The sequence below is a fragment of the Pseudochaenichthys georgianus genome, chromosome 1 (genome assembly GCF_902827115.2).
Source record: "Pseudochaenichthys georgianus chromosome 1, fPseGeo1.2, whole genome shotgun sequence".
Taxonomy (NCBI): Eukaryota; Metazoa; Chordata; class Actinopteri; order Perciformes; family Channichthyidae; genus Pseudochaenichthys; species Pseudochaenichthys georgianus.
Window position 1 is genome coordinate 16,300,245 of NC_047503.1, and position 15,529 is coordinate 16,315,773.

The window sequence follows — 15,529 nt, forward strand, 5'->3', positions numbered from 1 at the left end:
AAAAAAGGTTGGGCACCCCTGGTATACATGCTTATTGCACAGATAGCATTAGAGATATTTACCTTGTTTACACTTAGCGGTCATATGTGTTAATCTGTGTATGTTACACTTGCATGTATGAGATCATTAAGTGTCTTGTAACTTTTTTTTTTTATAGTTTCACTCCGTTTGAATGTCAGTGGACTGCAAATAAGTCAATAGGGGCATGGCGGCTCATTCTGGCTCTCAAAAGCAACCTGATCTCACCAGAATGCGTGACTCCACCACGACTTCTTAACACCACAATGCGTGGTGGAGTCACGAACTTTGTTACATTTACGTGTCGGCACCACGCAAACAACCCCTATGTAAAGTGAATGAGGCTCCTTTGTCGTGGTGCACACACGCATTTCTACAACGTCCCGCAGTGAGCTTTTATTCTCTAAAACGTTTTTTTAAATCTACTTTATAGCTTGTAGTAACTCACGGGAGGCTTCTTTTATTTTATTTGTATTCATAATAATTTTAATTTTTCGTCAGAATGTAAAAATTACATTAGTTACGAATTTGTGTTCTCAAAAAACAGTGCATTGTGTGTAAGCAACTGTGATTTTTATTAAATTAGTTCGTTTTTAAGGAAGGCCAGAGCTTCAGCTGTGTCAAATAGATTGTTCCCTTTAGTTAACGTTATTTAAAAGATAATGATCATGTCCCCTGTATTGTATTACGAGCGTCCATTCCCATTGGATAACGGAGAATTGTACACCCGGAAGTAAGTATTCTCCTTACTGTCGATTGATTTTACAGTGATATCTGCACTACTCATCGACTAAAAAACACCAGATTATCCTTGTTAATTACACAACATTGATTGGTTGGAATTGTGTGCAATGCTTTTGTATTTTCCCCCTTCGATTCGGAGAAACAAATGTTTTTTCTGAGTTTTAGGATGGCCGAAGACACTACACTACCCAGAATCCTCAGCTATCGTTTGGGACTACACCATGTGCTTAGCTTGACAAACCCGTGATCAGTCCTCAACCTCTGTGATTGGATGTTGGAGTGGCAGTGTGCAAAGTTTACACAGAGCGTCAAAAAGGACTTTGAAATGGAATGAAACCCATCGACGGCACACTATTCAAAACAGGAATCGAACGTGTCCTCCCCCCCCCCCCCCTTAGGTCACAGGCTCCTCCAACAGTGCTACCTATGAGTACTACGCAATAAAACAGATAGGCCTACACAGAAAAAATAGTGAAATAGTGCAATAAGAGTCTACAAGTGATTGGAATATGATATATTTAAGCAATAGCTCATGACAGGCCGTGGTATATGCTCATTATATCACAGCTAAGGGGCGTGGTTCGGCCCGACGCGAAGCGCAGGCAGTTTGCTTTTCAGCCCAACGGTATACTGTTTTTCTCAGACGCGGAGGGATACTGACTTGTTGTGAAAAGTAACTTACAATTCTACCCATGGTATACGCTCAGTATATCACGGCTAAGAACCAATCAGATTGCTTGATTTGACTTGTCCGTTTTATAATAGATAAATATTTTTTAAGTAGCAGCCAGATGAATGTTATGGATGTTGTTTCTAAGTTCAGGTGTTTAATAATCGTATAGCCTGTGGGATGAAGCTGTCTTTGTGTCTGGTGGTTTTAGTCCGGATGCTGCGGTACCGCCTGCCAGACGGCAGCAGACAGAACAGTTTGTGGCTGGGGTGATGGGGGTCTTTTATAATCCTGAGGTCTTTCTTTAAGGTTAACCTGGTATTTTTACTCCACTACATTTATTTTAGTTGCTTTATAGATTTGGATTAATGATGTGAAATATAAACAACCCTTAAATCAGACTTTAGTTACACCTGAGTGAAATTCAGTGAAGGTGATTGTCAAGTGCCAACAATCAGGAGAGATATTTGATAGTTGGTGCTTGAGAAGACTACATATTTATCTGCAGATCCGTTTAAAGCATATTCATTACTCGTTATTCTCTAATAGTTAATTAAAGACTGTATATAATTGCTATTTTGCACATCCCTTTCAAGATTTCAAGATTTTCTAAGGTTTATTGACATATCATATACACAACAGTGTAGTTATGCAATGAATGAAAAACTTGGGTCACAGGATCCTCAACAGTGCATTACAAGACATCTATCAATATGTGTGTATACTTCCACCATTACACTGTCGTATTCTGCACATTTCTTATTCTATCTACATACATAAGATTATAATTAATGTGTATAATATCAGTTAAAATAAGTGCTTCAACATAGTTAACATTGCAGGAAAGTTGATTGTCAAGTTCCAAAACAAACCATGCAATTTAGACTTAGTCAGGCTTAATATTTATCTGTAGATAGATACCCCCAAAGCTTTTTTCCTATTTAAAAGAAGACCTTAACCTAAAGTATTCTTTAATGTTTAAATAAAGCCTTATTAGTTAGCACATCCTCCTATCAGGCACTAAACTGTTTTATTCTAGATATCATTTGAGTATCTTCTTGATATTTTCTATTCTATATTTATATCATTGACCTTCTACTTTCCCACTATTTTGTATGTACTCTTAATATTTAAATATTTTCATAAAATATAACACATTCAAAAGTGCTTTAGAGAAATGAAAGACATTAAGAAAAAGGCATTTTAAACAGTCGTTAAAAAGCAACACAATCTTCCTGCATTGCAATTACTCTAAACGTGCAATAACGTGCTTTAACCAGTAGGTGGTTTGGGTTAAAAAGCTGTAAAGTTTACAATGTTAACAAAATAAAATATACTGCTGTTTCTGGTTTAGTTTACGACGAATATTATTTTGTTATTGTTTTGATATTTGTAACACAAAAGCGATTGAAAAACCCCACAGCAACACAGAAAAGATGGTCTTAACATGACCCAGTGGTCTAGTAGTTAATAAAAAACAACTAACTTTATTGTGAAATTAAAACAGAACGGTAAAATGATAGTTTCCGGTCTATTCTGAGCCCGATCTCTGTAGATAAATAGAGAACTACGACAGATGTGTAATATTTAATGCAGCCAAACCATTTATTACAATGCATTCATGTGATGACTTTCAAAGAGTAAAGCAAGCACTGCTGAATAAAGTATGATTTTCTCTTTTACGAAACCTTTTTATATGGAATGCAGTTGGAGGTCAACCAATCAAAGAGCTTGAGGACTGATCACGGGGTTTGTCCATGGGTTTGTCAAGCTAAGCACATGGTGTAGTCCCAAACGATAGCTGAGGATTCTGGGTAGAGTAGTGTCTTCTGCCATCCAAAAACTCCGAAAAAATCTTTGTTTCTCCGAATTGAAGGGGGAAAATACAAAAGCATTGTACACAATTCAAACCAATCAATCTTGTGTAATTAACAAGGATAATCTGGTGTTTTTTAGTCGATGAGTAGTGCAGATATCACTGTAAAATCAATCGACAGTAAGGGGAATACTTACTTCCGGGTGTACAATTCTCCGTTATCCAATGGGAATGGACGCTCGTAATACAATACAGGGGACATGATCATTATCTTTTAAATAACGTTAACTAAAGGGAACAATCTATTTGACACAGCTGAAGCTCTGGCCTTCCTTAAAAACTAACTAATTTAATAAAATCACAGTTGAATTACACACAACGCACTGTTTTTTGAGAACACAAATTCGTAACTAATGTAATTTTTACATTCTGACGAAAAATTAAAATTATTATGAATACAAATAAAATAAAAGAAGCCTCCCGTGAGTTACTACAAGCTATAAAGTAGATTTAAAAAAACGTTTTATAGAATAAAAGCTCACTGCGGGACGTTGTAGAAATGCGTGTGTGCACCACGACAAAGGAGCCTCATTCACTTTACATAGGGGTTGTTTGCGTGGTGCCGACACGTAAATGTAACAAAGTTCGTGACTCCACCACGCATTGTGGTGTTAAGAAGTCGTGGTGGAGTCACGTATTCTGGTGAGATCAGGTTGATCAAAAGAGTTTGCCTGGCTGTTTAATCTATGTTCACACTGAGACAGTACAACACATAGAGAGAACAGTACACCTATTGTGTAAGTACATACAAGCAGGTCACACAGTATGATCACAAATACATAAACTATTAAAAATCCGTTTTTATTAAAAAGTACAGGCTGCATATATGTTCTCAGCCTTGGAGAAACTTGACATCCCATAAGAAATGTTACCATGTTACGAGACACATGTACCAAAACATATGTTTTGGTACATGTGTCTGAACCTCTCTTTAGTGGTTCATTAATAAAACAGATATTTCAACTACTGTTGAGGTTAATTTCAGTAGTTGTGTGCTATAATGTATTTACAAAGAGTGAATATGTGGCAACTTTAGAGTAGGGAACCTGTTCAGGTCAATTAGAGTCAAACTACTAGCTTATTGGTTATGAACAAGACTTCACTTTAAAATAGGGAACATATTCTTAGATAGAAATACCTAATTTTGAGTTATTTAGACTTAATTAACACTTGTACTTTCATGTCTTGTTACATAAGAATAGATCATATTTGTTGAGTGTTATTATGGGAGAATTACTAGTCTTTTGGTACTACTGCCTTATTAGGCTCATATTGAGCAGCGCTTATTAATCTGTTAAGTAACATCTTGCAAGAAACAGCGTCTGAGGGCTTCTTAACATTTAACAAACTATGAATGTGTCATACCCACTTAACGGGAAGAAACTCAGCTACCTCTGAATGAGCACTAAGCCTAAGAGTGCTAACGCACATAGCACATGATTCACGGTATAAATATTGTATACTTCATCGGATCTGCACAAACAATATATCATACGAACGCTGAGATTCCACAGATTCCAATGGTATAAATATCATCACTCCATGACCAAAACTCGTGGCAGCGAAGGCGAAACCAGACAACACACAACTTAGCTTTACGTAGTCAAAACGGCAAATACGTCTTACCTTTGCTGTTTTCTGATCAAAAGTTGTGTTCAATGGCATTAAAACTCATAAAACGCTGCTAAAGGTTAATCCAATGTCTCTGTGTCACTTTGAAATTATTACTGATAATCCATCATCATATTTATGGAAATAATCGTATTTTTCATATAGAGTGTGACGGAGCTTCCGGTTTTGGGCAAATTGCGTGTGCATCACTCTCAATCCTCAATTTTAATGTAAACTTTAGATGGATTTAGGAACTTCCCCTCTATTCTATTGGCTCTAACGGTTAAAAAGAGGTGTCAATCACCAAAATCGACCAATGGGTTCCAGAGAAATGGCAAATACATATAAGAAATGGGTTTTATTTGGACGGAAACTATAATTTACATTTTTTTACTATGTTCAATCTGAAACCTGCAAAAGAGGTTCAGGGCTTAACAGGTTAAGACCAAAACTCATGTACAACAACTTCTACTTGCAATAAATAAGCACTAATTAGAGGGTTATTGAGGAAAAACTCGCACATGTCTTCAGTTCAAACTTTAACGCATACTGTCCACCTGAGTGGACGTATAAAACATTTATTTTCTAAATTTGGAAAAACTAGATAAAAAGTTAAAATCTTCTTTTTCATGCCCCAACAGCAATAAAAAACACTTGGTAAAAAAATCCTGACTGAGGTTTTCATAATTCATTCATGAAAGGTAATATAAAGTGTTACCAAACTTTTTTTTTCCTCTTGCATCTAATGCTATTTTTAAATCCAAATGGTTTTAGTGTGGGTTGCCGATTGTTGGGGATATCGCCATACAGATGTCCCTTTAAACCTGACTCTATCTCAATGTGTGTCTAACTTGTGTTCCAGACTCAGCAGAAGTGCATTGCCATCTTTGCTCTTCTTTGCTGCTTTGCTGTGCTGGCGGTGCTAATCTTCTCATCGGTGGACATTTGGGGGGACGATGAGGACGGGATCACAGAGGAAAACTGCAGCCGTGACTGCCAGTAAGATGTTCTGCAAGTCTCAAATAATAACACAATAAGGCATGTCAAAAACAAGGTTTGCCAATCATGTATCCGGGAAAAAATCAATGAAAATGTGCACACAATTACATTTCTCTAAGTCAGGGGTGTCAAACTCAAGGCCCGGGGGCCAAATCCGGCCCGCGACTTCATTTTATGTGGCCCCACAAGAGCTTGCAAAGAATATAATATGTTTATTATACGGTTACATGCTACTTTACAGAAGCACGTTGCCCATAAACTACATGTCCCACAATGCATCTGAAATTTGCCTTTTTTCTCAATTTGCCTTCTTTCCTTCAAAATATGCATTTTTTTTCTTCAAAATATGCTTTTTTTCTTAGAATTTTCCTTTTTCTCAAAATGTTACTTTTTTTCAAAATGTCTCTTCTTTTTTTTTGTTTTTCCAGAATTTGGCTTTTCTTTTTAAATAATTTTGTGACATGCACACTGAAGAGACTTGCAATTATTTGCTTTCAGACTTCTGCTTTCAGACGTATCTGAAAATAATCCAATGCAGAGGCAATCATGTAATATAATAAATGATGTTATATATATATTAAATATTTATATATGTATTTTATATAGTCTTAAAGTTACAACCGGCCCTTTGAGTGAAACCATAACGCTGATGTGGCTCGCGATGAAATTGAGTTTGACACCCCTGCTCTAAGTCATTCTTATACCTTAACAAAACCTGGTGCCTATATTTCTTACACAGCATTTTGACTACAAAAATGTGGTCAGGGATACACATTTGTTATCACACAGGAATCTCCGAAATATTGCCTTGTTGACTGTTTTCGATACTGGCCTGACTCAAGCAGCATTACTGGGGTCAATTTATCAGATTTCATATAGTTTCCTTGAGGGACACCATGGCCAAAGACTTGCCTGAGGATGCAAAATACATTTTATTGTCAACTAAAAGTTAAGTTGTATTGTGCAACTTCGTGTTGTTTCGTATCATGCCGTGTCGTGTCGATTATCTTTTCTTGTAGTGTAATATCATGTTGTATAGGATCGTATCTTTTAATAATCTATAAATCTCGTTATAATGCATTGTATCTTATCTGATCTGTTTTGCAGTTTTGTTTCGCATCATGTTGCATCATATGTTGCTGTGTGACACCTAAACACACTTTTTGAAGCTACGCCTTAAACTCAGGAAGCTTGTATTACTTTCAGAATCGTGCTTGTGGAGAATATTCCAGACGACCTTTCTCTCCCCTTGGATGGCAGACCCCACCTCCCTCTCTCTCTTGGCTTTAATACTTTGTTGGACCAGGCAAAGCACTCAGTTGAGGTGGTGTCTCCGGTCTGGGCCTTAAACCCCTGGGACCTGGAAACAACGCCAAGCAATGCCAAACAGGTACAACATCATTTGGATTCAGAATCAGATTTCTTTATATTCCATTAAATGTACATACAAAGGGAATTTGTGTTTGGCACCAGCAAAGCAACAGTATAGATACAGAAAATAAATGACATCTATTAGTCTAAAAGTGACTTAGTGGCAGTCATAAGAAAAGTGCTAAGGAGAGTGTACTTCCATTGACATGATAGCATGATACTCAGTTGTCCTGACAATAAACAAATGAATATACATTAAAATCAGTTGATGATGTTGGTTATGGTCTTGCTTGTAGAATGTCCAATGGAGCATGGTTGGTATTGTTACGCCCCGGTCTAGGGGAACCTAGGCGTAGCATAAAATTCCACTCTCCCCACTCTTCCCACTCCCAAGAAATGCTCAATGACACAGGAAATCAGCTTTTTGAGATTAAATAAACTCAAAAAGAGGTAAGACAACCCCAACATTACAAACAAAAACTCTCTTTACAGACTTTCCTTAAACTTGCCTAACAAAACAAATAAAAGAAAATACAGGCTTCTTACCTAACTCCTACCAGAAAAACAGGAGAAAAAGGGGTTCAAACAAAAAGGGTTTCTCACTCCTAGACAAATCAAAGCGTGTCTTCAAGACAGATTAAATTAGCTTAGCTTTACTAAGTACATACAAAAATGTACAACAGGGACCGGTAATCGGTAACTTCAGCCACACAGAACAACAGATCAGATCTTCTACAACAGACACAGAGTTGGGAGTAGGAGAGGTTGATGAGAGAGAGAGCAGAGGGACTGCATTAACTGCTCCTGTCTCTTCAGGTGGACCAATCAGCATGTCTAAGGCAGCCAATCAGCTAACGGGCACCACCGCTCACTCACTCAGTCACTCACTCACACACACACACACACACACACACACACACACACACACACACACACACACACACACACAGTGACCTAATGACCCAGGGTCATTCCCCTATATTCGTGCAAATGATGAACCGACTGTATTTCCCAGGTGTTCTGTGAGAGGACATGCCATTCATTTCTACTGTAGGTCTGTATGTAGCCTTTAATGAGGTAGTGCTGCAGATTTGTCGGTGCTCCACTAGAATAATACAGAGCATCCCTGTCTTACTCAGGGTCAGCTGTTGTTCCAGAGACTGCTCAGCCTGAAATCACGTGGGGTAAAACTGAAGATTGCCAGCAGTCTGACTAACTCTGCTGAACTGAAGACCTTGGCAGCACACAGTGAGAGGCTGTCATATTTTTCATCTTGTTACGGCTATTTGTTATGGTACTGTAGCTTCCAGAATGAAGATGCATCTCACAAGCCCACCGACCACATGAGTAGTGCACAAACAGACTGTTTTTAATAGAAGATTCTCATGTATTCGATGATGATTTAAGTAGTTTTTTAAGCGTTCGGCCCCATCCAACAGCTTTACATAGCAAGGGGTTGGGGTTGGGGTTCATGTTGGCCAGACTTGACAATGAAGTTAAAAAAAAGCATGAATGTGCAATGTACTTGAATGGTTTTCTATCAAAGCCTTTGCCCCTCATGCTTCCTGCCTGCTTTGTGAGAGTCCAAGGCCAATTGGCACATTTCCACGATTTTCTCCATCTCATTGTTTCCAACTTTCACAGTGTCCCACCGCTCTTCGTCTATCTCTCTGTTTAACGTCGTCTAGATGCAGAGATTCATTTTGTGAACATGACAGCTTTTACCAGAGGAGGACTCCATTCCTCATTCTGGGTAGTGGATCGGAAGCACATTTACATCGGGAGCGCCGATATGGATTGGAGGTCACTCTCCAAGGTAACAACAAACATTGACTGCATGAGCGCAGAATAAAATCAGACTTAAGATACATGAATCTCTGCAGTTAGGTGTGGCCAGATTTGCAGTTTTTTCTTTTTACTCTAAACCGCTAAGAAATAAAAGCTTTACAAAATGTAATTAACCGATAACATAGGGACCTCACAGGGACTTAAAACATAACACTGAGTCTGAATTAGTCTCACTATACATCTGTACCTTTTTAGGCAATTACTCCAGCAACCCTTTTATGGGCATCAGGGATGATTTAAGATTGCTGTCTGAGGCCGGCCAGAAAGACATGTTGCATTTCCCTTTGCATTAAGTATGTAATCACAATAGAGGGAGGAACCAGGAAACATTAGCATACTATTACCTAATGTGATTACCTGGAACTTTTCATGCTTCGAAGCTGGCTGGAGGTAGAAGTACGGTTTGGCGTATAAGGAGCCAAAGGGAAGAAATGGAAATATACAGTATATTAATGTGTAGTGTGGAAACACACAAACATGATAGAAGGGCAGGTAAGAAAAAGAGCCACAAAGGGAGGAAGATAGGGATTTACCATTGTAGAAAACATTGAAACCTCTTTGCATCCTTCTGGGTCACCAACCGAAACAGATTAAACAAAAACAGTTGACTGCTGTCTGACTAATGACCAGGCGAGAATATATTTAGAACAACCGTCTCTTGTTCGCTGCTTTCAGCCATGCTTCGGTACAGACTGAAATATCTCAATTGGATGATTTGCTACTTCATTTTGCATCCATTCTGCCCAGAGGACAAGTCGAAGTTCCTTTTGCTCTAGCGCCACCATGAAGTTGATATTATTTTTGTTTTGAGTGAAAGGTCTTGACAACTATTAAATGGATTGTCATTACATTTAATACTCACATATGTACTTTTATTTATGATAACAAATCTGCAGACTAATGGCCTTCCCTTCAGCATCAGCTGTTAAAACGACCTGCTAGAAAGTTCAACATTTACTGTTTTCCTGATACCTCTAACTATGTCGATGTATAAGGGCTCAAATAAATGAATACATTAATTACAGAGGAATGGGGGTTAATTTCTAATATAGGATTTTTGTTGGAAATGTACGACATTACAGTGTTACATATGAAAAAAACTCACAAATGTTCAAATAAAAAACTTAATTTTTTTCTGAGATAGAAGACTCAATAAACAAAGAAAAACATAATTTTTTTAGCTTCACTTTGCAAGGTTGGATCAACATAAAAAAATCTCCTAAATCTTGAGATTCTGAACTTGTGTCAAAGGATCGATAATAGCCCTACTTTACCGAGCTAGAATGTGTTATATTAACTCTGTGCCTGATACCTAGAACGTCATGTTGGTATTGTCATTGTGAGTATCTTAGCATGCTCATGTTAGCATTGAGCACCAGGGTGCCTAGCCTCACAGCATGCTGTAGAAACTCGAGAGAAAAAAAATCTCATCCTATTGTAATCTAATAATACGATGGATGGATCATATCATCTCACGTAGTAAATCTAACTGTTCTAACTCTAAAATCAGCCAAAAGTGATTTTGCCTTTTATCTAACTCTACTTCCTGTCTCATATTCTAAAAGCTATCTGTCCAGTGAGCACTCTACTCAGACTGCCACTTTTCTGCTGCATCATCTCTTCTTCTGTGCTCCTCTCTGACGCCCCGCAGAGGAAAGAACTGGGGGTGGTGGTGTATAACTGCAGCTGTCTGGCTCTTGACCTCCACCGAGTCTTTTCCTTTTACTGGCAGCTTCATGAGAGGGACTACATCCCCTCCATCTGGTCGAAGAGAGTTACAGCCATCTACGGGAGGCATGACGCCCTGGAGCTACAACTCAACGCCACCGAGGCTGCTGCTTATGTGTCTGTGAGGAACAACTCAGCAGTATTTACAGCATGTTAACACATAAACTGACTCCATTCAAAATTCATGAACCACAGCTTATAAATTGTCTGTTTTATATTCCTCTTGAGGCACCAATTTCCTGACTGTGGACTAGGTGGTGGACGTCTTTATTAAAGTTTAATTAGCAACTAATAACAGACCTACACAGGCAGTGATTAATCATGTTAATATCACACTGAGGAGCATCTCCAGTCTGAACATCTCAGTACCTCAGCCTAATTTGACAGTAATGAATCTTGTTACCCTCGAAGCGACCACATGCTTATCAGTTGAATTCAGGACATTCATCATCCTGTAGGAAGTGAGGAGCCATGCTGTTACAAGCTGCTGCAACTCCAACCTGCTCTTGTGCCTCACGTCCTGATGCATGGCTGGATAAATATGCCTAGTTGTTTTTCTTGGCCTTTACTTTGTCAAAATGTTACACTTAATTTGACATTTTGGACATTGACAAACCCTAATTAGGTTGGCTTTATCAATGTAACATTTACCATCGGGATGAAAATATATGTTTGTCGATTTTTGTTTGTTGATCTTGGACTAACTGAATACCAAAGGTTATAGAAATCCTTTATGCTGACCTTTCAGTTCTTCGATTTTACTTAATTCTTATTAAATCTGGGCTTTGGGTTCCTGCAGAGCTCGCCTAAACTCTTCTGCGCTAGAGATCGCACCAGAGATGTAGACGCCATCCATCAAGTCATCCAAAATGCAAAGACGTTTATCTTCATATCTGTGACGGACTACCTCCCTCTCGTGAGCAGGAGTTTCAGAGGAACCTCAGTCACAAGGTACGTCAGAACTAAAATATATATTCAAACAAAGTTTCCTTTGACAGATATATTTCATTATTGCTTGGATGAAATCAGATCTTGTATTTACATTGTGAAACAGTGTCTGATTACAATGGGTGCATCTATAGGTACTGGTCAGCTATTGATGAGGTCATCAGAGAAGCCGTGGTACTAAGAGGAGTCAGAGTTCGTCTGCTGATAAGCTTCTGGAAGAAGACTCATCCTCTCACCTTTAACTTTGTGTCTTCCCTTAAGTCGCTATGCATGCAGCTGCCAAACTGTTCAATAGAGGTGGTACGTAAACTAAAATATAATTCCTCCAAAATATGTTTCATGAAAGCTGTAGTTTAGTATCTGCACTGAATGTATACACATTTAAACTACGGAAGCCCAAAGACAAAACAATATGGTGATTTAAATAGTTTTCTCTTCTGGGTTTTAAGACTTAAGAACAGGTGATAAAGGTGGAAGTCTGCACTTGGTTGTTATCATTGCCACGTTATTGGTTTATTTTTCATTTTCCCTTCTCTCGCCCCCCTGTGATCCATGATCTTTACAAGTTTTATTTAAAAAGAAATGTGCTGTAATACTCAATGTGTATTTATGTTACATTTCTTGCAAAGCTCACTTAATACTATTTAAAAAGTAATACTATAGTATGTGGCCAAAGTATAACATCAATTGTATGAATAAAGTACATTAAACAGCTGATCCTCGCAAAACGCATTTGTCCGCCCTCGCTGTGCATTTGTTTGACCTGTTTTTAGGTCATTATCTCAGGAGAGAACACTATATAGATGACATTAGAAAATGTAACATCAGCTTTGTTTTCACTTGCCTCTCAGGGCTTCCATACTTTAAACTAATGTTGTTAATTGCATTTTTGCAGCGTTTTTTTAGCAACAAGGAGCAAGAGGAGGATATTCAACATGGACTCAACCACAACAAATACATGGTGACAGACAATGCTGTATACATTGGTAGGCAATGTTTAATTTGTTTTTGTTTGTTATTTGTGTCCGTTATTTAACAGGACTTTGCTTAAGCACCGATGCAACATGTACATTCTGTTTGTTATTTTAAAAAAAGGAAAAATGCATGTAGACATTTTGAAGATATTTCAGGTTGTCTCTGATGTCTTCTGATTATATTACAAAAACATTGTGTGGTGCTTTTCTTTAAACAAAGACAAGAAAGTGAAGGCTATTTTCCAAATGTTTACTTTTTCTTAAACGTTTGCTCAGTAACACAACACTGAATCACGCAAGCAAGTAGCTTTCTACAGTTTAACGGCCTTTTCCCTTGAAATGATACCTTTTACAAACACCATTTCTAAGGTTCTTCCATCTATCCACAGGTAACCATGACTGGGTTGGGAGTGACCTCACCATTAACACAGGAGTTGGGCTGGTTATCAAGATGAAAAATAGTCTCGAAGACAGAGGAGCGACAATCCTAGAACAACTCAAGGCTGCTTTTGAGAGAGACTGGAAGTCCCGGTATGCTAAAAACCTACTAGGAAACAAAGACCAACAGGGCAAATACAGAAACCTGAAACAAGGGGGAATGCATATGGAGTCTAAGGAGGAAAACAAGTGGAACAACCCTTTATCTTTATAAGCACAGAATGTATTTCTATAATCCTTATAAGTCTAATAAGGCTGAATACTCTTACTCTAAAAACGTATACACAATTAGAAAAAGTGGGTTTCACTCTTAGACTTGATTTGAGTTTACAATTAGGAAAATACTGAGAGGCAACTATAATTCTAAATTCGGATAATAAATTGATTTGTTTTCTCTTCTTTGTTAATGGCATTTTATCTGCACATTGTTTCTTGAAATACTAATTTTAGCCACAAGAGGCCAATGTGCACCACTAGCCCATGTTTCAAATATGTCTAAAATAATTGATAGCATTCAATTTGATCCAAAACATATACACAAGGAAAATGTAATATAATGTTTTGATTTGCCTACACACAACATATGTGCCTTGAGTTTAGAGTGTGAAGAGAAAATAATACTCATCAGGAAAATAATTTATGCTTTTCCAGATGAAAAGGAAACAAAAATTCACCTGATCAACATTTGTTTACCTGAAAATAAAATCTTCATATGATGTGTTTGCCTCCTGCCACAAACGATATTGAAAAGAATACATTTTGAATTGAAAAATGCACACTAGATTTTTATTTTTATCATACGCCTCTCAGGGTTTCCGTAGTCCCTATGACAATGTGGAGGTTATAATTAGACTCACTACTAGTTACATAAATAATATCTATCTACTTAATCAAAAGTTGACTGTTATATGAGCATGACATGCTGCATGGATATTGAAAGCAATACTTCAAATTCAAACTATTTACTAGCACAAACAATATGCTGATTATAACATCAATATGATCAATGTTAAACATATTTACAAATACAAAAACACATCCAATAAACCTCATCAAAACAAATCACATTTAGTATTTAATGATGCATTATTTTTTGTCGACCATTTTTATTTGTATTTTATAAACTTTTTTATAATTGAATGCTGTATTACCATCAATTGTAGAAAAGGCAGTATCTTGAATGTATATGCAGTAGATTTACAGCGGTGGCTAAAGCTGTTAATCATTTCATTGATTATAATCATCTGACCTAATAAAATGCATCTTTTTTATAACTGTTGTTGTGTTTATTACAGCATCTATTATATAGGAAACGGAGTTGCCAACAGTTATATTGTACACACATTCCAACAAATACAAGGTCATACGCTACTCGACAGATGTCAAGGTTTTGAGGTAAGGTAGTACCCAAATGCAGTTTGAGGAGAAGCGGGATTCAGAGTGTAACAAAAGGCAAGCTTTAAATTACAAAAAGCTGTTGACAATGAAAAACAAAACAAAAACCATGAATCTATAAACAGGTAGCACGAAGTAGCATCCAGACAAAACCCGATAGTGACAAACATAGAGGGTGACAGGAAAGACAATGCACCGACATGGAACACAGGGAGACTAAATACACAGAAGGGTAATCACAGGACAAGACACAGCTGGGCAGGGGAGGCAGGAACACAGGGGCAACAGGTGAACACAATCAGACAATCAGACACAGGAGGGCAAACACAGGAAGGAAGACCAGACACAGGGAGAACATTGTGACAACAGATAATGTTAAGACTTTCATGGTCAAGTGTCTTGCTTTAAACAATGTTATGAGCAGTGAATATAGTGCTGCTCAACTTATGTTTCCTTTTATCACAGCCACTAACAAGCTTTAGTTTGGTTCCCAGTTGTCATGAAAATTGCAAGTGAAGAAAATGTAAATATGAAAGATAATGAGGACTCATTCCTTTTGTTGGATTTAAATAAAAGCTTCACTGTTTGAATGTAATTACAGATAAATGCATGCAGGAGGCAGGCAGGCATGTTTAACAGGGTTAGTGTGCATCATGTACTCTTCTCAAACTGCATATTTCAAAAGTATTATATTGTTCAAAGTTAAAGCCCCCTGTTCATAAAACAGGGTAACCTAGTATGTCCAAGAAAACACTCTATAACGTAAAAAATAGTCAGAAAAATACACTTAGTTTAATTTGTTTCTAATACTTTTTAATTTAAACCAAAGATAATTATAGATTGTACACACTGTTTTGTTATTGCATTTTTCCTGTTACATGAAACCACTTGATGTGTATTCACAGATAT

At 37.4% G+C, this 15,529-nt stretch overlaps 1 protein-coding gene across 1 annotated transcript; it reads left to right on the forward strand.

Moving 5' to 3' along the window:
• Positions 1–5,235: 5,235 nt before the first annotated feature.
• Positions 5,236–14,465, forward strand: pld5 (phospholipase D family member 5). Its single transcript, XM_071203990.1, has 10 exons — positions 5,236–5,253; positions 5,782–5,918; positions 7,125–7,308; positions 8,429–8,537; positions 8,978–9,105; positions 10,789–10,986; positions 11,665–11,816; positions 11,948–12,113; positions 12,709–12,799; positions 13,177–14,465. Exons 1-10 carry the CDS (start codon positions 5,236–5,238, stop codon positions 13,437–13,439), a joined length of 1,446 nt encoding a protein of 481 aa, XP_071060091.1. The 3' UTR covers positions 13,440–14,465.
• The last annotated feature ends 1,064 nt before the right edge of the window (positions 14,466–15,529 follow it).